At 39.5% G+C, this 23546-nt stretch overlaps 2 protein-coding genes across 8 annotated transcripts in view; one reads left to right on the forward strand and one right to left on the reverse strand.

The window, feature by feature from the left end:
* On the forward strand, nucleotides 1-1692 carry SNRPF (small nuclear ribonucleoprotein polypeptide F). Its single transcript, XM_068938167.1, has 4 exons — nucleotides 1-303; nucleotides 513-638; nucleotides 926-990; nucleotides 1577-1692. Exons 1-4 carry the CDS (start codon nucleotides 301-303, stop codon nucleotides 1641-1643), a joined length of 261 nt encoding a protein of 86 aa, XP_068794268.1. The 5' UTR covers nucleotides 1-300; the 3' UTR covers nucleotides 1644-1692.
* The window catches only part of CCDC38 (coiled-coil domain containing 38), a 27305-nt gene continuing 5403 nt past the window's right edge, over nucleotides 1645-23546 (reverse strand). For 4 of the 7 annotated variants that reach the window (XM_068938099.1, XM_009674534.2, XM_009674533.2 and 1 more), the window contains 12 exons: nucleotides 22940-23007; nucleotides 21635-21798; nucleotides 21461-21541; nucleotides 17564-17800; nucleotides 16388-16512; nucleotides 16001-16097; nucleotides 14752-14818; nucleotides 14257-14408; nucleotides 13037-13172; nucleotides 9649-9854; nucleotides 7137-7230; nucleotides 1645-2480 (listed from right to left, as the gene is read on the reverse strand). In XM_068938099.1, the coding sequence (XP_068794200.1) occupies nucleotides 2370-2480; nucleotides 7137-7230; nucleotides 9649-9854; nucleotides 13037-13172; nucleotides 14257-14408; nucleotides 14752-14818; nucleotides 16001-16097; nucleotides 16388-16512; nucleotides 17564-17800; nucleotides 21461-21541; nucleotides 21635-21798; nucleotides 22940-23007 (1538 nt within the window). In that variant the 3' untranslated portion in view covers nucleotides 1645-2369. Of the gene's footprint in view, nucleotides 2481-6517; nucleotides 6713-6806; nucleotides 6977-7136; nucleotides 7231-9648; nucleotides 9855-13036; nucleotides 13173-14256; nucleotides 14409-14751; nucleotides 14819-16000; nucleotides 16098-16387; nucleotides 16513-17563; nucleotides 17801-21460; nucleotides 21542-21634; nucleotides 21799-22939; nucleotides 23008-23546 lie in introns of those variants that run through there. The other 3 variants (XM_009674535.2, XM_009674536.2, XM_068938122.1) reach the window with 3 other exon arrangements.

Raw genomic sequence — 23546 nt, forward strand, 5'->3', positions numbered from 1 at the left:
GCTGGCGGGACCGACCATTGGTTGGAAGACGGCCGAGCTGCGCCAGCTCGGCCAATGAGGGAGGCCCGTGGCAGCCCCCAGCCAATGGGCAGCGCCGCTTTTCTCTTGGCGCGCAGGGGTGCCGCATCCTATGGAAACTGCGGCGCCGCGGGGTGAGAGGTCGGAGGGCAGGGCGCCGCCCCGGAAGCGAAAGCCGGAGCGGGCCTGCCTTCCCGTGGCTCCCGGTCTGCGGCGGGCGCACGTGCGGCCCGGCAGCAGCTTCTCTGCGGCCTGCGCGTCCCCCTCGGTCGCTGCCTCGCCATGGTGAGGGCGGCGCGCGCTCGGGCCGGGCCGCGCTCGGGCCGGGCCGCGCCGCACCGCGGGGGAGGGGGCCGGGCGGGCAGCGGGCGCAGCGGCCGTTATTAACGGTCTCGAGGCGGCGGGGCGGCGGCCGTTATTAACGGTCTCGAGGCAGCGGGGCGGGGCGGGCGGGCGGGGATCGGGCACGCTGACCGGGCCGCTCTCGCCGGCAGAGCCTGCCCCTGAACCCCAAGCCCTTCCTGAACGGGCTGACGGGGAAGCCGGTGATGGTGAAGCTCAAGTGGGGGATGGAGTACAAGGGCTACCTCGTCTCCGTCGACGGTTACATGAACATGCAGGTGAGGCGGCGGTCGGCGGGGCGCGTCGCCGGGGCACGCTGAGGTCTTTCGGGCTGGGGCAGCCCTGTGCTCGACTCGGAGCACCCGCTGCTTGGGGGAGGTGGGGGGACGGGCACTTTTAAAGGATCTGTAGTGTCTCTGCTGCGGGCTCGACCGGAGCCGGGTGAGAGCTGCGCATGGCCTCCTGCGATCAAGGTGGCCAGACAGCAGCCGGTGGGCAAAACGTGGTGCTTTCTGTGAGGTTTTCTATTACGATCACTTTAACGCTTGCTGGTTTCCTTCTTAAGCTTGCAAACACAGAAGAGTATATAGATGGCGCCTTGTCTGGACACCTTGGTGAAGTTTTGATAAGGTAAGGTAATTGGGGCTCTTATGGTGGAGGCAGAGTCTTTCTAAATTTTTTCACATCAGTTGTGCTAAAACTTGTAATGCTAGGTGCTGTGTTTCCTGTGTAAGTATATACCAAAATAAGCATTAATGTAATTCCTGGGCAAAGACTACAAACTCTTTTATGCTGAGATTCCTCCTGAAGAGAGGAAAACTGAATTTTGAAGTACTCGTAAATAAATATTTATGATGCCTCTCTTAAGTAATTGAATGCCTTAGTTTTCCCGAGTATTGTAGATTATTAATCCCTTAGCGTTGGTAGAGTAAAATTTTACATGCTTGCATATTAAGCTTGACCATAATTGTTAATCCAAAAGTAAAATTGTCTTGTACAGCATTGTTAATCAGTTAATACTTTAAAAAAACTTATTTTTTGCAGTTATAATGAATTTTGTGGAAAAGCTGTGCAAGGTCAACAGCAACAATTTACTATGCAGAATTTTGCTGTTGCTGGGCTACTGTCGTACAGGAAAATGCCTAAAATGATGTATATGTGAGGAAAATTAAAACCTATATTTACAGCTAAGGGAATTTTTTGATTCTGTTTACAGGTGCAATAATGTTTTGTACATCAGAGGTGTGGAAGAAGAAGAAGAAGATGGAGAAATGAGGGAATAGGTGTTTTGTATATCTGGAAATAAACTTTTTTCTTTTTTATTTTCCACAACTTTGTAATAAGGTGTTTACTTCTCGTTCTCTGTATTTTAATATGGAGGAAGCTAATGCTTAAATCACTTGTAATCTCTAAATGGCATCTGGAAAAACTAATGCTGGAGGAAGAAGAAATTGTTGCAGTTTGAAACTGAGAAACTCAGAGTGAAAAGTGAGTATTAAAAGTATTGTCATACATTGAGACTGGTAATACTTAAAAGCTTTGGGTTTCGGTTGTTTTGTTTTTTAAGGCGATCATTTGAATTTAAGTGATTCCCAGAGCTGAATTAAATCTTCCAAGCTGTGTACTCTGGGAGAAAATATATGGCTCATTCTTTTATCAGCTCCATTTAGTATCAGTACTTGGCTGTCAGGTAGCCATAATGCAGTGCAGGCTAGCATATAATGGAAGATAAAGAACTCCCCGTCTTGTGTACGTGGCTTGTTCTGCTGCTCTAAGCTGAATGGATGAGTAGAGTGAAGGAGCTTGCAGGAACAGCCTTTTCTCTCTCTAATGGTGATGATGCAGGCTGTAGAATGAGCAGTGGCACAAACCTTTTAAAAACATCTTGATGTGCCTGCTGCAGAGTACTGGTGCTTTCCTAATGATTCCTTTTGCTCTCAACTGGTTGATTAAGAAGACAGCCATAATGCTGTGTTAACCCTGTTTTCAGTAGGAAGTAAGTTTCACCTCTAAGTGAAAAACTCTGAGTCATCTTCAGTATTTGCAGGGACTTCATCTTTAACTACCTTCTTTGCTTTAACGGCTGGAGGCTGTGAACGAAATACCAGTCGTCTTCCCGTCTGAAACACAGGAAAATACAGCAGTGTATATACTTTACGGTATGTACATAGTTGCTATTAGAATACACTTCATCTTTAAATGTGTTTACAAACTATTTGGAAGTAGTTGCAAAGACCCCACAGTAGATGAAATACAGAGATCCACTATAGTGCAGTGTCTCTAAGAAACGCTCTGCTTCTCTGAGTAATGAAGCAAGCCTGAAGTATGGTTGTAGAATCATTATTAAGGAAAGATGCAATCGTACTGACTTTGTAGCTAATATCCACACAAAGAGGAGACTGTTAGCTCCCATAAATGTCACAGAATCACAGAATGGCCAAGGTTGGAAGGGACCTCTGGAGATCATCTAGTCCCCTGCGCAAGCAGGGTCATCTAGAGCATGTTGCACGGGATCATGTCCAGGTGGGTTTTGAATATCTCCCGAGGATGAAGACTCCACACCCTCTCTGGGCAACCTTTTAGTGCTCTGTCACCCTCACAGTAAGTAAAGAAGTTTTTTCTCAGGTTTAGGTGGAACTTCCTGTGTTTCAGTTTGTGCCCGTCGCCTCTTGTCCTATTGCTGGGCACCACGGAGAAGAGTCTGGCCCCATCCTCTTGGCAGCCTCCCTTCAGATACTTGTACCCGTTGGTGAGATCCCTTCTCAGTCTTCTCTTCAGGCTAAACAGGCACAGCTCTCTCAGCCTTTCTTCAGAGGAGAGATGCTCCAGGCCCCTCATCATCTTTGTAGCCCTCTGCTGGACTCACTGCAATAGCTAGCTCCATGTCTCTCTTGGACTGGGGAGCCCAGAATGGGACACAGTACTCCAGATGCGGCCTCCCCAGGGCTGAGGAGAGGGGCAGGATCACCTCCCTCCACCTGCTGGCAACACTCTGCCTAATGCACCCCAGGACACCACTGGCCTTCTTGGCCACAAGGGCACATTGCTGGCTCATGCTTAACTTGTCTACCAGGAAACCCAGGTCCTTCTCTGCAGAGCTGCTTTCCAGCACGTCAACCCCCAGCCTGTCCTGGTGCATGGGGTTATTCTTCCCCAGGTGCAGGACCCTGCACTTGCCTTTGTTGAACTTCATGGGGTTCCTCTCCACCCAGCTCTCTGGCCTGTCCAGGTCCCTCAGAATGGCAGCACAGCCTTCTGGTGTGTCAGCCACTCCTCCTAGTTTAGTATCATCAGTAAACTTGCTGAGGGTGCCCTCTGTCCCTTCATCCAGATCATCGATGAACAGGTTAAACAATACTGGACTAAGTATTGACCCCTAGGGGACACTGCCAGTTACAAGCCTCCATAAATGTCAGTGGCATTAATAGTTAAGACAACATAATACAAGTGGCAGTATACTTTCTGAGTTTCTGTCATAAAGAAAACTTCTCTCTGTCACCAGGCATCTAGAATATTAAGATTTTGGCCGAAGTGTGTAACCTTGTTTTTTAATTGTTAAGAGTAAGCGTGGAGGCTAACTTACTATCAGCATTTTTTTAATGAAAATAGAACATTGCTGTGCCAAGACTGTCAGTCAAAGACTCCCTGTTTGAGGCTGTGATGAGGTCTTAGTAGAGCTAAGAGTGTCTCTAACTGTAAATTCAGTTTGGAAAGGCATTCTACAAATCAGAACGCCAATAGCTAGAGGTGTAGTTCATGAATGCAAGTTAGAACCATTGTGTTACTTTGATGGGCCTTAGCATTACTGTACTTGCACTGCAGAGTGAATGCCTCCTGTACTTCTGCTGTGAACTACAGAATATTACCCCTGTTTTACAGATGGGGAATGGAGCAAAAATGGGAAGTGACCCAGCTGCATAAGCAGATCTCACTGACAAGGGACAGGGTTCTGGCTCTAAGTTCCATATCAGTGGCTTGCTGAACTGCTGGCTAAGTCACTGCAACTTCTGTACCTGAATTCTATCTGAAAAATGGAAATGATGGCACTGTTTCCTTTCTCAGAGTGTTTTGAAGTAAGGAGGGGGAAAGTTCTGTACAAAAGTTAAGTAGATGGTAACTGTTGTGGGGCACAAACTGAATATAGGTCTCCTTGTCCTTAGGCTAGGATCGTGCATCCCTTGAAAGATGATTGCAGTGAAAGACGAGTGGGTGCTTTGGGCTGTATTTGGAAAGAACAGCGGTTATGTGAATTAGAGAAGAAACTGTGCTGGGACAGCTACTACGGAGATAGGTTGCCCTGTTTCTTTTTCATTTTGGAAGTCATCCATGTGGCTGTATGTGTATTCGTTTAATGTTTACACCTGTATGTTGCCACAAAAAGTGAAAAATCACAAAGGATATACTTGGGAAGAACTTTTCTTACTTAAACCAGTCCCTTCCTTTTGCCAACTTAAAGGCTTACTTCCCCATTCTGTTAAAGAAGTATCTTATGGTGCTATCAGGAAAGGGAAAAAGAACTATTTAACCTAAAAAAGAACTATTTAACCTAAATGTTAGTGTTAACAAAAGAATAATCCAGTACTTTTAAACTGGCTATGAATTTAGGAGACTTCTTAAAACAATTAGAACAAATGTGTTCTGGATTGTTTTCAGTGGCAAGAATGAGAGGCAAACAAGTCTGGTTTATATAGTTGACAGATTCTTCAGTTAGAGTGTGTAGGCTCGTAGAAGCTTTTCTGCCAGCATAGCTGTATGCTTCTCCAGATAATTTTAACCAAGCCAACATGCACTTCTTGTCAAGATAGAGCTGTTATTTCACAGATGATTTTTTTTCTCACATGGCTATGTCCACTAAGAGGAGTGATGTCTTCCTATTCTGTATTTTCACACAAGTAGATGAGTAAATCTCTAGGTTAGACTAAGCTTTAAGGAGCTTTCCTTTTTTCCTTGTAAAGATCTCCCCCTAAGCTGCCATTAGAATTTTTTTTTAAGTCAAATAATCCAACTGGTAAACATCTGCTCTTATAGAAATAAGGAAGTATACTATTAATCTTTTAATGATTGTTTCAAGTGTACTCCTGTAAGGGCTGAAATTGAATCAAATACCAATCAGAAAATTTAACTAGTAAGCAGTCAACTAGTAAGTAACAGTAGCCTTGATCCTTTCCTGTATGTTCAACAATAAATACTTGCATATTTTAACTTAATCTAAGAGCAGGAAAATCTAAAATTACATATAATTTGTAATACTGCATTTCCTTCATTATTGTACTCTTTTTTTACATCTGTATACAAAAAAAAAAAAAAAATTAAAGTCAAGGTGGATTATTACAGTTGACGGCATATTCCCAATGCTGAACAACTGTTCTTCCTGGGCTTTTTCAAACACTGATGGAAAAGAAAAGTACCTCCAGAAGCTAAGTTGTACTTCTCCTCTGAAACAATGCTCTTCAGGAAGCACTCCCTGCACTTTCTTTCTGTATATAGTAGCACAGAGGGACTAACATCCTGTGTTGGGAAGGTATTCCCACTTCCTATGCTTGTCCTTCCAAGGAGTTGGCAAAATGCTGCACTGAAATTGAAGGCTTATACAAAATATTATCCATTTATGTCAATTCAGGATTGACTGTCCATTTAGTTTGTGATTCCCTAGAGCAGTAGAGACATGTCACCTGCAAATACCACCTAGGTGACAATGGCAAATAGTAGATGGCAAATATTTTGAATGTCTGTCAGCCCCTTCAGCTGTAAACTCAGCTGTCTATCAATTATTTATCTTCTCAATTAAAAGGATTTTGAGCTGTATTTGCAGGGTGAAGATGCTTTTGTGTATAGCTGTTATGGAAACAATTCGACCCTAGGTCTCTGAGGAGCAGAGTCTCACGTATGTCTAGCAGCGAAATTAATTATTTATTTATATGAAGTTACAGCATAGTAACAGCTCGAGCTGTGTGCCTCCGGGGAGGGACCCCGACCAAAGAAATTCTGGGGTAATTATACCCCTTGCAGTTTTATTTCCCCGCCTGCCAGTGAAGGTCTCCTCCAATCTTCTTTACTGAGTCAATGGTCTTTCTTCTGACAGGTCCTGCCCTACATCCCAGGCTGGTTGCCATGTCCTTGTTTCCCACAGTCCTTTATCTTCTTGAAGGTCAACCACAACCCAGGTGCATCCCATCTTTTCTCCTGCATTCTACTTTGTATCCTTATTAGCAAGTTTTGTATCTTCATTAGCTGTTTTTAATTGGTTTTGCAGTTACGTCATCGGCAACGTCACATCTTCAGCAACGTTTCTCAGGTTCACTGACAGTTCAGCCTTGAGGCCTGCAGGCTTCATCTGCTTTAGGCGCTTATGCTAAGTAAGAGTCAGACTTATGCTAAGCTGAGGCAAGTCAGCTACAATTTCCTTCTCTAACAGCGCCGAAGCTAAATCAGTTACAATTTCCTTCTCTAACAATAGTACAGTTTCCCCGGAACTTAAGTTATGCAGAATAAGAAGGTGTTTATAGTTGTGTTAGTAAGTTAGTCAACTGCTTTTTAAGGTAAAGCCCACAGAGTTAACTCTGTTTCTTCATCTACTATCACTGCGTTTACTGAAGAAGGACACAGTAGTGAGTAACTGCGGGAAAAGGTAATGGGTCGTTATTATGCGTGTGCCTCCTATACAGGAAAGAGCTCATCTTAATAATTAGGATTAAAGGCACTAGAGATGAATTTCCACAAGGAGAATATCTTTGGGTGGCATTATGAAACAATGAAAGAACAGGCTAAGAACAAACCTTTTTCTTTGGTTCTGAAATAGCTCTCTGTAGAGAAGACTTTAGACGTTCTGTCTGAAGTTCCTTTTCTTGTTTCAGTTTTAATTCACGTAACCTGTAGTGGACATGGAAGAGGAAATGCCTGAGAAACTCATAAGGAAGAAATAAGATGGAAAAAGCTTGTGATTTTAAAAAGGAAGAAACTGTGTTAACCTGAGAGGCAATAAACACTTTTGAAATGGGAGTTGGTCAGGAAGGATTGGGTTCTGTTTGTCAACAGCTTAGGAAAACAAAGCAAGCAGTCATCTAGAAGAAACTGATGAACCGGGCCTACTAATTGCATGGTAGGCTGTCATACGGTAATCAAAACTCAAGCTCCCTGTTTAGGCTCTGATTACATAAACTGTCAATGTGACTACTTCCTCAACTAAACAGAGGCATGTATGTACATGCATGCAGAAGGATATCTCTTGGGTCATGCTGTATGGACAAGCATGCTCAATCCCTTCAATGAGGGTAAAGAAAATATTTCTGCCTTGCAGAAAGTGTTAAAGCCCTCTGGTGATTCATAGCAAGCATGCTTCCTCCACTTCCATTCCTTTGGGGCAGAGAATTCTTAAATGTTGAACAAGGATGCTTGTTAGAGAAATAGTTGTGTGTGGTGTGTGGTTTTTTTTTTTTTTTTTTTTTTGCTAGAAGAAATCTTAGCACAAGGAAGACTCACAGCAGTTTAAAATGAGTAGAAACCTCTGTTTGAAGGAAACTTCTAGCAGCAAAAAAAGAAAAAAAGAGGGAGGGGAGCATTTTGTGCTTGTTGTTCTGAATGTGGCAGATTCTCTCCAACTTTAAATAGGCTGCTGATATTCCAGGACAGACATCCTGTATCCTTCATCTGGAAAGCAGCCACCTCGTTTTTGTTTCTTTTTGCAAGGGACTATTGAGAAATGAATCAGAATACTGAGACATTTACATGTGTCTTTTGAAAGGTCATATCTGATGTACACTATAAAAAAACAGAACTTAATTTTTTGTCAAAATACTTGCAAAGCATTATAAATTATAATAGTAAATATTACAAACTAAAAACTGATGGTTTGAAACCATGATATAGAACAAATTGACAGGACTAAAGATTTAATATTTCTGTAGAGTACAATAATATAACTGGAGCCACTTAATGTCAACATGGTATTAAACAATATTTCTGCATTTTTTTAGTACATGGAAAAGTACATTATAGTTCTTCAAAAACAACTGAGTGATCATCATATTAAATTTGTTTTTCTGGCCAATTGTAAACTTAAAATTTGGTGCACCATGCAAGCAAGGAGTGTTTGGCAATTTTGTTAGAAAATTCCATCTCCATGATACCTAACTGGTAGTATTTGTATCAAGTACAGTGTGTGTAAAATGTTATCTTTTTAACAAAAGAAGCACAAGAGGGAAAGAAACAGGAATAAAAAATGTTCCATCCATTCGTTTTCTTTATCACAGCCAGTAAATTCTTGCAGGCTGGTCTGATGTTCCTGCTTATAGAATGACCAAAGCACCAGTGTAATAATATATTTTAGCAGCCATCTCTATGGACTTACATGCTGATTCTCTGCATATATTACATAGCTTAGGCTGTATTCCTTGCTCCTATTGATTTCACTGGCAAAAGTCCTTCCAATTTACAGTGAGCATAATCAAGCCTACAGCCTATCCTGATTGTGTTTGTCTCCTAACTGGACTGCATAGTAAACTAAAAGGTGTTTGCTACTACGAATAGAGTAGGCACTTACTAGTTGACATAGGAACCCCATCCACCTCATAATATATGTGTCAGAATTTCGTTGTACTTGTGTATGAAGAAACAGTGATATTATTTGTAACAGTATCTTTATGTACAACTCAAGCTCTGTAAGAATCCATGAAGTAAGATCTGTATGAGAAGAGATGTATAGGCACATTTCTCCTATCATCTTCTTTTGGATTTCTTAGAGAACAGTGCAGCACAAAATTCAAGTAAGCTGTAATGTGTAGGTAGGGAGGATTATTCTTCCAGCAAATGTAAAGTACAGTTTGAACACATTTTAGCAGATATGCAGTATCATTCAATAATCTGTTTTCCCTTATTTTAGTATCAGTGACGCAGATTTAAAAAAAAAAAATCATTATGTATATGTCATCATTACATAGTACCATTGTGCTTAGAGAGCTGTGTCCCAGATTGGAATCCAACTATATTTGGTATTTGACACTGTGCAAAATGAAAATGACATTGAAAAGACAATTTCTACCTTCCCTGAGGTACTTAGTCAACCAATGAATTCTAGAAACCATAGGTATATTACTTTCAAGTATGTACTAGCTAGTAGTCAAGTGTATGGCATATAAACAGCTTCTGCTATACTCTGGGTACCGGTAAAAATGGTTTAGAGGACAGAAAAAAACAACAACTATCAGCTTTTAGTGGGGAACTTAATAACGAGACCACAAAAGAACAAACTAGACGAGATCATCCAAATTTCATGCAGAGTGGATTTTTTACCTTTTCCTTTTCTCATTCATCTTTCTTTTCTCAGCTCTTTCAATAACTTCTCTTGGGATTGTTTCCATTAATTCACACAGTTCTTCTATTCGATCCTCAATTCTTTTCAACATTTGAATTGAGCTAAGATTTGATGCAGCTTCTGTTCCAACACTAAATTTATATACTTCTGCAATCTTTTCATTAAGCAAATCCAGCATTCTGTCCTTAAAAGTAAAAATAAACTCATGACAAATCTACAAAAAATATAGCAAAAGTAGTATTTCTACTTATTTGTGAAAATCCTGTGAAAATGGCAGTATGTAATTTTGATGTGCATTTACATCAGTGTGACAGACATCTGTTATCACATCAGTAACAGGAGAACCTTTGTATGTTATGTGAACTGTTGAATAAACCGAACAATATTCTTCCAAATCTTTCTTGTTTGCTAACTGGAGTTCATCTTTTTGAGATGGCAGGCAGCTGTCTGTGTGTTGGCTCAGCGACCCATCGCAGGCAACAGCAATGTAGCCAATGTAGAGGTCCTTCTTATGACAGCTTAATGGTAAATTAAAAAGCAGGTAAGCTTACCTGTTTGGCTAATAAAATGTGGTTACACTTCCTGTTCAGTGTTCCAGGCGCTCAATGGGAAAAGGATACATTCTGTATTATGAGCAAGAAAACTCACGACTGCACTACTGCCTCCTGCCTCCAATTGAACAAAGTTTGAGGACAGTAGCCATTCAGTGCTTTTTCAGCTAAAGATATAATAGGATGCAGAGGGTAAAGAAGGTAGGTCATAGAACATATGAATGGGTAAGTAGTTTTTTGTTTTTGGAGGACACGTATATGTGGTCGTGCTCTATACTAAACAGTAGTTTGCTCTATGCTAAACAACTAAACAGCTGACAAGGAAAGGCCGTGATACTTCATCTAAAATGAAACTGCAAAGTTTTCCATGCTAAAGGGAGCTTGCTCACTGGATGTTTCTTCTAATGGAACATGCAGAATGTTCAAATATCAAACATAAGAATATTGCTCAGAGAACCAGTTGAGCAGTGCCTGTGCCCTAAGAAAATGGTCTCTGATATCTATTCCAACTTAGCCAGTGAACTTAACCTATTACATCTACTGATCCACATACTAGACTACCTAAAGAAAGGAGTGCTTCATCTTTAGGCAGAAGGCTGGAGAGCTTCAGACATGTAGGGCAATTAGCTTAGTTTCATCATAATTAGAATGAAGCTTGTGGAAGAAAACATAAATTGATTTCAATAAGAATCACAGAATGGCCGAGGTTGGAAGGGACCTCTGGAGATCATCTAGTCCAACCCCCCTGCTCAAGCAGGGTCATCTAGAACGCATTGCATAGGATCGTGTCCAGGCGGGTTTTGAAAATTCTGGTATGCGAGACCTGAACTTTTTATATGACTCAAAGGGCATCATCAAAAGAATGGAAAACTGTATGGCAGTGCAAGGGGGGAGGGAGAGAGCAAGCCCTAAACTTCCCATTACTCTTAGCTGATGTGATGGTTGTTGCACGATCACCTTCAGGCCGAGGCCAATGAATAACTGAAAAATGTCCTGGAGGTACTTCCAAGTCTTTTCTAAAGACTCCCTTTGACAAGCCAACGTTCTAGTCAGAGTTGGTTTGATTTTCCCTTGAATCTCCTTGGTGCTATCACATAGGTGTTTAATTTAGTATAGGCAGTGTGAGTTTGACCTGCCAAAAATTGTAGGAGCATTTTGTGAACTAGGTATTTGGCGATATGAAAATTAAATATCCTGGAAGGTGGAAGTTATTGAAACCCAATTGTCTGGGTTTAGTGAAAGCTGTGGGGGCCAGGTGACCATTCTGAACTTTATACAGTGGATCTAAGCAAGGAAAAAAATTGAACAGGCTTCCCCTATCTTCTATTCTACAGAGAAACTGTGAAAATAAAATTTTTCCTGTGTGTTGCAAAAGAACCTCTTCTAAACATCAGAAAGGGGTAAATAATGTCTTCAGCAAATAGCCCATCATGGAAGACAACTTTAACAGAGACAGGTTGGAGTGTTAGGTTTAATTTGGAATTAAAACACGTCATTAGCATAGTGACTATTTTTGGATTCACTTCCCTTTCAATAAAGTTGCACAACCCTTGACGGAAGTAGTTTTCCCAAAGGTGATGAAGTAATAGCAAGATCCAGAGAATGGAATACTTTCTGAGCGCTTGATAATCCTCTCAAATACGGAACATGTTTACTTTGAGGAAAAAGTAGAACACTTTTTGTGAAACCTTTTTAGAAGTCTGTCTGGATCTGTGGTAGGATTAAGTTTGTAAAACTATGTTCAATCTTTTAGACTGTGCCTTTTGGTATGCCTTTTTTGTTTCAGGATTATAGACTACTAAAGAACAGAGTGCAGTATTAGAATTCTTAGATATCTGAAGAGTATTATCTGATTTCCCAGTCAAGACCATCACCTCATTGTCCTTGGTGAGGATAAATACTGCATTATTACTTTGCAGTGGAACATGAGATGACACTCATAATGTTGAGAAGTTTTTACCAGAAGTGATTGTGACTTTTCAGCTTTATCTGTGACATGAAAGATACATCTTTACAAATACAAGCATCTTTCTAAGATAAAAGTGGTTTCAGGCAAGAAGTGTGTTTTTCTAAAAAGAAGAAAGAAAGATTTCTAGCATTTGTTTACTCTCCTAAAATGAATTGCTCTATATGGGGTCACTTCCTAAAATCAGACTATGAATTGACTGGATTTGAGTTGCCAGATATAATTCTGGCTCACACTGAGAGCAGAGCAAAGGTATCATTTAGTATGTCCACATGATCTCAGTGTATTTTCCTTAAGCAAAACCACATGATTCTTAAACTGTAGTCTCAGATATCAACCCCTATTCAGCCTCTTTCTCATCTACATTTTTCAAAAATGTGGCTCTTTATATCCTTGTGCAGGTGTACAATTCTACACAATTTATGTTCTATTAACACACTCTGCAGCCCAGTTTTCAAAGTATATACTCTAAGGGCAAAAAAAAAAAGTCCTCTCAAGTTATCTTTTTTATCTGTTTTCTTAACGTCATCAACTAGCAGATTTATTGTACCCTAACTGCAAAAGGAGAACTATCTGGCTTCTGTTTCAGTGACTTGTGTGGCCACAGACAGTAATGAGGTAATAGTAATAATAAAGACAAAAATAATATATTAGGCATGGAGCAGAAAGAGATCTTCAGAGTACCTTATACTTCTGCTGTACCTTTAGTACAACACATATATGAATTCCCATCCTAGCAGCTCTATTAATTCCTTGATATTCTTCTTTCATGGATACAAATAAGAATTTGTTTCTAAACTTGTGAACCAAAATTTTGTTTTTTTGAAATGTGTTTTGCAAAAAAGATACCTGGATTTCTGAACTAAACTCTCCAACAGAAAACACCTTAGTTTTTAGCGCCAACTGGGTGCTTTTTTCTTCTTCTCTAATACAGGCTGCTTCTAGCACCTCTTTGTGTCTAGCCAGGATCCTTATTTTGTCAGCTCTGTGGTAAAAACAGAAAAAGTCTCAGTCTTCACATGAGCAGATCCATTTGTAGAGTAAGATCAATCAGCAGTTTACCCAGATCATTCAGAAAGCTACTAAAATATTAGAAACCAACCATTACAGTAGCTTCTCAGCACTCCTGAATCTAGTTATCAGATACGTCGCATTACTCATATTAATGGGGTGTGGAAATCTCTTAGCTAACACTAACAAGCTATCTTCTGAACCAGTATTTGCTACTTCAGCTAGACTGCTCCCTATACCCAGTCTAGCTTGTCAGAACTAATTTAAGTATCTCTGTTTTGTGATGTGTAGCACAGAATCTGGTTTAACCTTCCAGACAAAATACAGAAGATTTTTTTTGTTTGTTTGTCATCCTAAACAAGCTCACAATTAGAAACCAGACTATGTAGCTGGAATAAAATTGTTTGAACTTCACTAGAGTAACTGTCTATAGTCATTGTTGGCAAATACAGTAACACAAGGCAAGTCTGCAGAATATAAACAACAAATGAAGATGGATTTATAAATTTTGAACTATTTAAACATTAAGAAAAAAAATCCTGTACACTCATACAGGTATATTAATATACCTCAAATATGCTGGCAGACAAAAGGTCCGGATACATAACATTCTATACACACCAAGACAAACATACATATTCATATGTATCATGTCCTTTTGCCTTGAAATGCAGTCACCTTTGTGTTAGTGCATACTAGCTCTTTAAGGTAGGAAGCAAAGAAGGATCTCCTGTCCTTGAGAGAACAGAAAAAGTATAGTTACACTTCTACTAAAATGTATTGGGAACTTGCAGACCAATCCCCCAGCCCCTGAGATTCTTGGCTGACAATAAGTTGGGGTGTGGACAATTTAGATAGCAGCACGAGGATCCTCCTTCTCCTCTACTCCACTACAACATGATCAAGAACTTGCGGACCTCAAGAATTACAATTGAGACACATACAAAACATAGATAAGGTTCATTGTCTACCTGCTGTGAACCCAAGAGACAACCTAATAAGCTAAAATTTTGATTTTCTAATATGCATTTCCAATACGCAGACAGATAAAATCTTACAAGTTTTCCTTTATAGCATTGGTTGTGTATGCAATTTCATCCACTGTTTCTCCTAAATCTTGAATAGTTCGAATCAATGCAAGGTTTTGTTCTTCTAGATCATGGAAAATCTGAAGCAACTGTTTTGGATCAGTGAAATATATCTCTGGCACCTAAGACAGGAGGAAAGATGCATAGTATCTATTGGTCAGGAAGTGACACGTTGCGTAACCTCAGATTCCTTGCAATATCTTTCTTATAAAGTTTAAAACATTACACAAACACCGAGGTCAAACACAGCCGATGGAAATTAAGAAGGAGGCTGAGATTTGTGTGGTCCTTCTACTAGGACAATACAGAGCAGCCGCAGCTGTGCATCCTAGCCTGAGGCTCAATACATGCTCCCTCCTCCAGACTGTTTTCGCCCCAAGTTGCTGCAAAATGCATATAATAAAAGCAATACTGATCTTGTTTTCCAGAAAACAACAATTAAATCAAAAAGTATCATTTCATTACCACATCACAGTCCACATCTTCTATGGGAAAGTCATACGTTACACTGTCCATCCTATTTTCCCACCTACTAAAAAGAGGAGAAATAATAGTTCTTGGTTTCTGAGCCTCAAATACCAATTCTACAAGATAGTTCCTGTGGTCTTCTTTATTCCGAAGGAAGCTGAATAGTTTCATCATCATACAAGATGTTGTCAACTCAACTCAGTTTATGTCTTAATACATGTGTAAGGAGATAATCTGTCCAAAACAGCCTTGATTTCCTAGACAACGAAAACTGAGAGTGAAGAGAGAAGCTGAAGACTTTAACCAATAGAATTTACCTTATCTGACTGACCTTATTTCTTCAGTAAAATTACTGCCTGTGTTATGCGTTTTCAGAAGTCTTCAGAACTGTACATATACTCCCAGGAACAGATTTCACCCTGACTTTTAAAATAACTGTTACTGTATACAACTATGAATAAGCAATACACAGATATTACTATGTAGGCAAAACAAGCAATTGGCTTGATCTCAGTAGTTCATATACAGCCTTAGAGATGAGAGAGCTCTTCGAACAAGTTCCAGCACATAATTAAGAGCAAAAACAAGGTACAGCTAAGGCTTCCATCTTCACATGTAAAACTTGGCTACAATTGTTACAGCATAGCTCCAACAACAACTAGTAAGTCCATAGTAAAACTGGACAGCTAAGAAGCAACCTTAAGCGCAATGGCTGGATAGAGCAGTGACATCTGCTACTTCAAAGACAGTATGGAAGATAAAAATGAAAAATACACTTAACAACAGTGCTGCAGTTTATTTACACACTTTTACCCACTGTTTCTGCTATTCTCTCTTCGTTTATTTCTTTGACTTACTCCTAGAGCCATAACTACCAACTGGCAGCTACAAGGCAGCTGTTTAACTGATTGCATCAGGAGCTTCCAAGATACTTTCACATGATCCTGATTTTTTTTTTTTTTCCTAACAGATGCTAATGCTCAGAACTTCAGGAAACTTCAGGCAGAAGAATGCATAAATATGCACCCTTCCCACTGCCTGGCTTTGACTATCCTACCAGACTCTTGTAAAAGAGGGTAGAAGAATTTCTAATATACCACCCCTCTTACTACTGCAAAGAGGGGAAATTAAGAAAAACACGTTTGTTGGGGGGTTGGCTCCCTTTAGAATATATTTTTTTTCCTTTATATACTCATAGATGAAGAAGGTAAACTGGAAATGGTAAACACTGTTCCTTGTATTGTACCTCGGTGATGACGCTCTGCTTTCAGTCGATCCTGATCTGAATTCATTCCATGTTTCCGCTCCTTCTTCTAGTCCTAGCTTAAAATACCTGGAGTCATCTTCAAAACAGGAAGAGATAAAATGATATTTCCAAGCAAATATACATTATTTAGCTGGGCACTATACCCTCTCCCTTTCTTTGAAATGTTGGGAGATAGGTTCTTCATGCATAGAGGCATGTACTTTCAATTATTCTACAATTTTAATTCAATCATTACACATACATTCAATAAACAAATATTTTCATGATTTGCCAGTAAAGGTTACTGTAAGCCGTAGGCATGTAGCAGGGTTTGTCTTTCTCAGGGAAGAGGAAGACCTTTCCTAACTTAGTATCCAGAGTTCATACCTCTAATAAGGGGCAGAACTGTCTTTTGTGGACCAGTCTCACGGGTAGTGAGCATTTTCTTCTTGTATCCTGCACTCTTCTCTGTAATTGCCACAGGTTTGCCTTTCTGCTTTGATGTTTGCATTCTGGCTGAAGATATAAACAGAACTGCAACATCTTCCCGCAATAAATGTGTCTAAACTGACAATAAAAGTAGCTGTACTTTGTGTACTGTTATATTATAAAGTATATGCAAAATATAAGAACAGAATCTCTATGCAGAATAAATCAAATGAACTTACGAGATATACAAGTAGTGCAAAAAATAATATGCATGGGAAATGGTCTTTAACTGTATGCATTATGCACACAAGAATCTTGCCGTGATCTAGCTAAATTCAGTCTTAAATTGTATTTGGTAGTATGCGCTAGCTCTTTAGTCATCAGTCTGATCTACCTCTTGTGAGTATTGTTCTTCATCTCTCAAAACCTCTTTATGCAGTTAAACTACCCTGTGTGGTTACAGAGATAAGCATAAATGAATTTAAAATACATCTTTAATTTAACTAGCATTACTTAAATATGGGCAAAGCTTACCTAAAAATTACAGTAGAGGCTTGTAAGGAAAAAGAGATGTCTAGTGTTAGTGGGCTAGGTTAAATATCAGGCTTCAGAATTATAACTGGGACGGGGGAAAGGGACAACGAGCGGGCAGAAAAGAGTGGATGGTGGCGAAGGGTATGCTCTGGTCACATTTGTTACCTAGAACTGTAAAGAATATACTTTAAAAAAATCACAAGCCAAGCTCATAAATATCACAACTCAGGTTGAAACTCAATATTAAAAAAAAAAAAAAAAAAAGGATTCCTGTCTTCTACTTTCTGGATACTTAAAGTTTACTGGCTGCATTTTTAAGTTTTTCTCCCAATAAAAATATTTTATTAAAAAAAAGAAAGCTCAGATTTTGACAAATCCTTTTGATAGAAGCAGCTGAATTGAGAAATATCAAATGCAGAGCTCAAAATAAAATCACTTTTGGCAATGGTACATTGATGGGAAAGAACTCTTAATCTGAGCCCCCTTTTCCCCCAAATTTGTGGGATCTATATAAGTTTAAATTCTGAACCTTAGTCACTTTTGTAGATTCTGCTTATATTTTCAGGATACATTTGTCTAAACAAAGGGGGGGAAACTTACATTGTAGTTGGCTTTGCCCAGCATGGAAGAGGTTGGGAGTTTTGTGCATCTTTCCCTTCCTGTAGACTGAAATGACATGTAACTAGTTCCTTCCGGTTGTTCTCTTTTTCCTTTTCTGCTCTTGCTTCCATCCTTTTCGCTTTTTGCTGTTCTTGCCAATCTTTTGGAGAAAGCTCCATCAAAAAAGCTTCATAGTGTAAGGACTCCTGGAGGAGAAACTCAGCATCTGAGATTTCACTGCAAAAATAAATTTTAGAGTTTACAGTTAATATATTAGCAGCATGGTCACCTTGATTAAGATATAGTGATTAAGATTCAAATTATTTTAGTCATGTTTTATAATAATAAACTTGCGAGCATGGATTACTGGAAAAGCCTCTCACCTCTAGACCAGAAGATACAGGTTCCAGTTCCATATTACTCATTTCAGCTCCAGCTTTATAGTGAAACGAATGTGAAGTTTCTTATCTGATTCCCCTCTGCTTTTTCAAGTTCATTTACCACTTCTACCCTCCTGTATCACTCCTGTTACACTCCCCACAGTAGGGCTCAGACCTGAACCGAGTTTATGGAGATTAGAGGGCTAATCTCCACTCTTCCAATAAGGCCATCAAAAGAATTCTTCCAAGACTGCAGCAAGCACTCTATTAGCATCAAGACCAATTTGATATAATGTGCTAATTAACAGCACATGCCAAAGCTATGTTTTGAACACTCATTTTGTAGGCTGCCAAAACAGGCCGAACAGGGCAAGAAGCTACTAGTGGGGGGAGAAATTACCGGGTAACAAAAATAACATCCTCATTCTCCTGCGCTTTTCTCTGCGTTCCTAAGAAAAGGGAAGTAGCACATAGTGCTTCAGAGTAGGAGGGGACTAAGCACACAAGCAGTAGCAGATGGAAGAGACTTGTTCCACTCTTTCTCACATATAGTGCAAGGAATTATGTGAAACTTTCACACATCAATGGAATTCACTTTCCAGGTCTTACTCAGCTGCAATTTGTATGCTTCACTCCAAGATACTCCAAATTTCTTAGTTGAATTCTGTTGGGAATACCAAAGTTTGCCAATGAGTTTAATGAAGAGTCCTTGCTAAATTTCTCTTTTCTTCTGACACTGAAGCTGTTCCTTGTAGGTATTTTCAGGTCCTTATGAGTGTGTTTCAGGAGCTTTGGTCTTTGTATCCTCAACTGGGGAATGCAGGTCCTTTTCTACTTAGTAAGTTCAAAATTACTTTGGGAACACAGGATTACTTCTATATCCCCTTCTTTCTTTCTGTATTAATTATCTGAACTATCCTGAAAGGTAGCAGAATATTTCCATTGCTTTGGAAATGCTTTCATTTCTGATTTTCTGCTGGGTATGAAAGCATCTGAATCTAAACATTCATACCCCAGACAGGATCCAGCATCTTTTCTGAGATAGGAGGGAACATGGGCCTCCCAAAGGAACACAGTAATTGTATGACTTCCTGCTCTGTCTTCTGAAAGAAGACCAGTAGCTCCTGAATCCAATATCTGGTCCAATATAATGCCATATTCATTTAGGTGTCCTCATTTCTGAAGTACACTAAAAGCCTGGACATTTGTTTCCCAGGTATGTCCCCTATCCTGAAAGACTGCTTCCACTAAAAGGATTCAAGAGTCTAAAATAAAATTTGTGTGGAATTTAACTATATTATTGTTGTGACCTACCTGCTTTCAGCTCTGATCTCAACAGGACACCTCATTTTGCACTGCGAGCAATGAAAAATGTGAACCGTTCCATGTCTGCAGATGGACTTTCCATAAAGCTCTTTTGGAAAATGATGCTTCCCTCACTCATAGGAGATAAAATGCCTACAGATAATGAGTGCCAACACCTGACTGATTAAATGAAGCTTTAAAGCTTTGCAAGTCTCTCCCATGATTACGTTCCTGCTGCACAATTTTGAAAACTCTACTGAATTTTGGATCCACTACAGCTGCTGTCCTGTTTCTAAGTACAGTAAATCAAATAGCCTACTAATGTATCTCAGTGCAACTTTTGCTTTACTGCGGCAATTACCAGCTGCTTCTCATGCTAGATGCAGAAAGTGGATCCATATACAGTCCTTGGAGATAGGTACTTCTACCAGTCAATAATACTCTGGGAGCAGCTTCTTCTACTTGGGAGTCTACTTTAGAAAGCAAGACTCAGTTTGAGCAAACAAAAGAATTCTTCATTTATCCCTATTATCTCGTAACAGTGGAGCTTCACAAAAGACAAAATTCCTTTGTTCCTCTGATGTAGTCCCTAGCCTGCTTTAGACATGGTAGTATGGTGTAAAAGGCAGAGGTAGAGACCCTTTTCAGCTTTTTGAAGACTCCAAGCCCCCTTTCCCAACAGGACTGGTACAGGTACATTATACTGAAGCCTAGGACTAGGCTATATGGACACAAGAGGCTTTTGAGAAGCCTTAGACATGCTACAGGTTGTGTTACTACCTTACTTGGTTTGAATAAGGAGAAGAGCTGTGTAATGGAAGGTAATTAGGGAATAAAACCAGCATCATGGCTGTCTTCCCATCTTGGGGTTAAACATGTATGCCAAAAGCTGGATACGAGCTTTTGGTATACTGCTCAAATCAAAGCCTGACTGTGGTCCTGCAACAGATTTCTAGGCAGGCACCATGGAGAGCTCAGTGCCAGCTCAGCACCAGCGTCTGTCTGCCCAGTCTGTGCACCACTGATAATAGTTCAATGCAAAGATGGCTAAAAGAATATATTTGACATGAGGAAAAAAGGCCTGTAAATGCAATTTCATACCTCAGCATATTCACAAGTGTGTTTATCTTTCAGGTTAAACACTTTATTTGCCATCTGCACAAGATCACCAGTGTTTCGAGCTATTTAAAATGAAAGTCTGAGAGACAAATTAGTCATGAGTGTAATTCCACAAATATTCAGCTAGTGCTGGTTATTTAACAATAAACAAGGACAAATAAATCACTCTGCTTACTGATTTCAGTTCTGCTGCTTGGCCACCAAATGTGGTAGAGTCCTGCAAGCACTCTGTTTTTCATTCACTTTTTTCATACTAAATCTGAATGTTTCCCTAAGTAAAAACACTCCAATAAAAAACGCAAGAGTGAATCCACAAGCTAACCCCAAAACTTAGCTTATAACAAATTTTCTAGTAAAAAAACTGTTTTGCTCTTTGCGCCTCACATATCCCCTCCACACTTCTCCTATTACCTCTGTGTCTTTCCAGAAAGGCACAATGAAAGAGATTACTCATACAAATAAAACTATATGAAGACCCCCACAATCTAGCAAAACAGCATTTGGGTTGCTAGGAGAACAGGAGACACTTTCTTCCACTTACAGTCTTGACCATTTCAAATGCTGGTACAGAATACAGCCATCTGATCCTGCGCTGATCTAAAGCAAAGGGTCCACTTTCAAATACTGAGAGAGAGAAGATAGTGTGGCACACACAAGCTAGGAAAGCACTTTGCAAGAAAAGGCAAGGGGCTTCTGTTTAATGCAAAAATGTTTAATCGGGAAGCCAGTAGTGAAATGGATGAAGAGGACTGATGTAAAATAGTGATGAAGAGTACCGTTTGGTCACAGTGTTTGGGCTCAACGTCAACAAGGCAAAATTCATTTCCTGGGCTTCCTTCCAGTCCCTAGAATTATTGCTATGTACAAGCTTGGTTCATCAGTCTTAGATTGTTCTCTGCACTATTCAGCTAGGTTTGTTAAATCATCAAATTCATTTAACTCTCTTAGTCATGATTCACAGATTTGAAAACAAGCATGTACTTATTCAATTGTAGTTGCAGAATTTCTTCCCCAGCATTGTTTTTTAGAAGATCAAGGCCATAATAAAAAAAATAAAAAATAAAAATAAGAATAAGTAAGATTACTGTCTCACCTTCTAAGCGTACAAATTTCTTTAACAGCTGACTTTACGTATGTTGCCATTTTCATTTTGGACTTTTTTTCTTTACTTGCACTACAGAGAAATACAGAAATATATGAGAATCACATCTGCACCATTTTTCAGTGGATCAAAAACTAAAAGGTATCGTAACAGTAACAGACTAACTTTCTAAACGCATTGATGGCACTTATACTATTTCGACCAAGAAATTCTTCAAACGCAATAAATTCTTTTTCTAACTTTTCTTCTGCAGATCTTGCTTCTTTCTCCTTCTGTACTGTTAACTCTTCCAGATGCTTTACAGTTTGTTTTTTTTCTGTTACTGCATACTGAGAAAACAAGAGTAACATAAAAAATTCTGACTGAAATATGTTATGCATTTCCATAACATCACTTCAGCTAGCAAGTTAAACTTCATAAAGCATATGGTTAGGCAACTACAATCAGTTCTCCTATACAATAATGCTCATAAAACATAATGTCAATAAATAATAAAAATCAAGAATACGCTATGCTTTTCAGCCACATTACACACATCATTTCTTAGCTATCCTATCACTCTCTTATTTGTCTTCGGCAGCAGCAAAGTCTTGAACACAACAGGTCTTCTTCCAGTGGAAAAAAGGTTCTTATCCAGAATGCAAGCGGAAACCAGCTAGTGGCTGGTGTTCAGTACATACAGCATTGAGCTGTCCTGCTCTTGAGCTGATAGTGTCTGCTGATACTCTGCCGTAAACCATGAAAAAATAAATGATGCTGAAAAACTCGCAATGCAAAACTTCCAAGCAAGGCCTGACCTATGACCAAAGTAACCCTGGGGAACTGGGGAGAATATGATGGGGGGAGGAATGAAACAACCCACAAACAACTTTATACCAACAAGGATGAGAGAGCCTACATTTTTATCAGATTCATGGAAGACTCCTGCAAATATTTAAACTAGTTGGTAAGCTTTGCCCATCTGAGTAGTTCGCTGATGCATAGACAAGACTGCTGGTAAAAGCACTTTTCTGTAACAGGCAGATCCATCTCAACTAATGTTAGGTAGCAATTCTAGGTAATAGACCTAAGCTTGTTCTATAGTCACAGTAGGAGAAGACAGGCATCCTATGAACGGTTCATCCTATCATAAAATGGTTGGCTTAGAAAGGTGTGATAAGTCATCCCTGAGAAATGTCTATCTTTTTCCATTGCCTATACAGGGATGACTAGTTTGGACTAGCCACTTAAAGTCTAGAATATCTAAAATTACATTAGCTTAATCAGATTAGGTGAGATTAATCCAGACATCAGAAATTACAGGGGAAGGCCTAGAGATTGCATAGGTGGGACCTCTCACCACTGTCAATATTCAAATGGGCAAAGGCTCATTCAAGCAGCTTTCCCAGTTCATATTTAATTTATTGTGGTTTTAAAAGCTAGGCTTAATAGAAAGTTCCAGCCATAACGAGACATGCATTTTTAAAGTACCTGCTGTAGAAACAGATCTTTCTGTTCACTGATGTATTCTGTTATAGGCTGTTTATCACTCTGGCAACCTTTTGAGAAAATTTAACTCACGTTAATCACAGTATGTTAGTATATTCCTCAAAATGCTATGGAATAAGAATTGAAAGACAACATTTGCTTTCAAGAATTCATGTTTGTTTTTACCTACTTTAGTTTGACAAGAAAAATAAATGATTGACATATATTGGTATAAGGATTTGTAATAAAGAATTAACAGATTATTTATCCCTGCAGTTCTAATTCTGGGGCACCTTACAGATCACAACAGTTTTCTGTAACAAATATACCTTTACAGCAGACTGCAGCAGCTGTAGTGTGCTGACAGGAAGAAAAATGACAGTTAATCATAAAGTCTCACGCTCCCTTCAAAGGTGGATATGCTTCCAAATCTTTTTTCAACATCCCTTGAAGGACAAATTATGGAAAGAAATGAATCTGTGTGAACTGTTGTGTTTTTTATAAAGAGTCCCAGGCAAATCAGTAGCTTCCTGTGGAAGGACATAGTTCTAGATAAAGACTTTGGCCTTAAAACCAACATTTTACCTAGATGAAAAAGGTTAAAATTCTA

The sequence above is a fragment of the Struthio camelus genome, chromosome 1 (assembly GCF_040807025.1).
Source record: "Struthio camelus isolate bStrCam1 chromosome 1, bStrCam1.hap1, whole genome shotgun sequence".
NCBI classification, from domain to species: domain Eukaryota; kingdom Metazoa; phylum Chordata; class Aves; order Struthioniformes; family Struthionidae; genus Struthio; species Struthio camelus.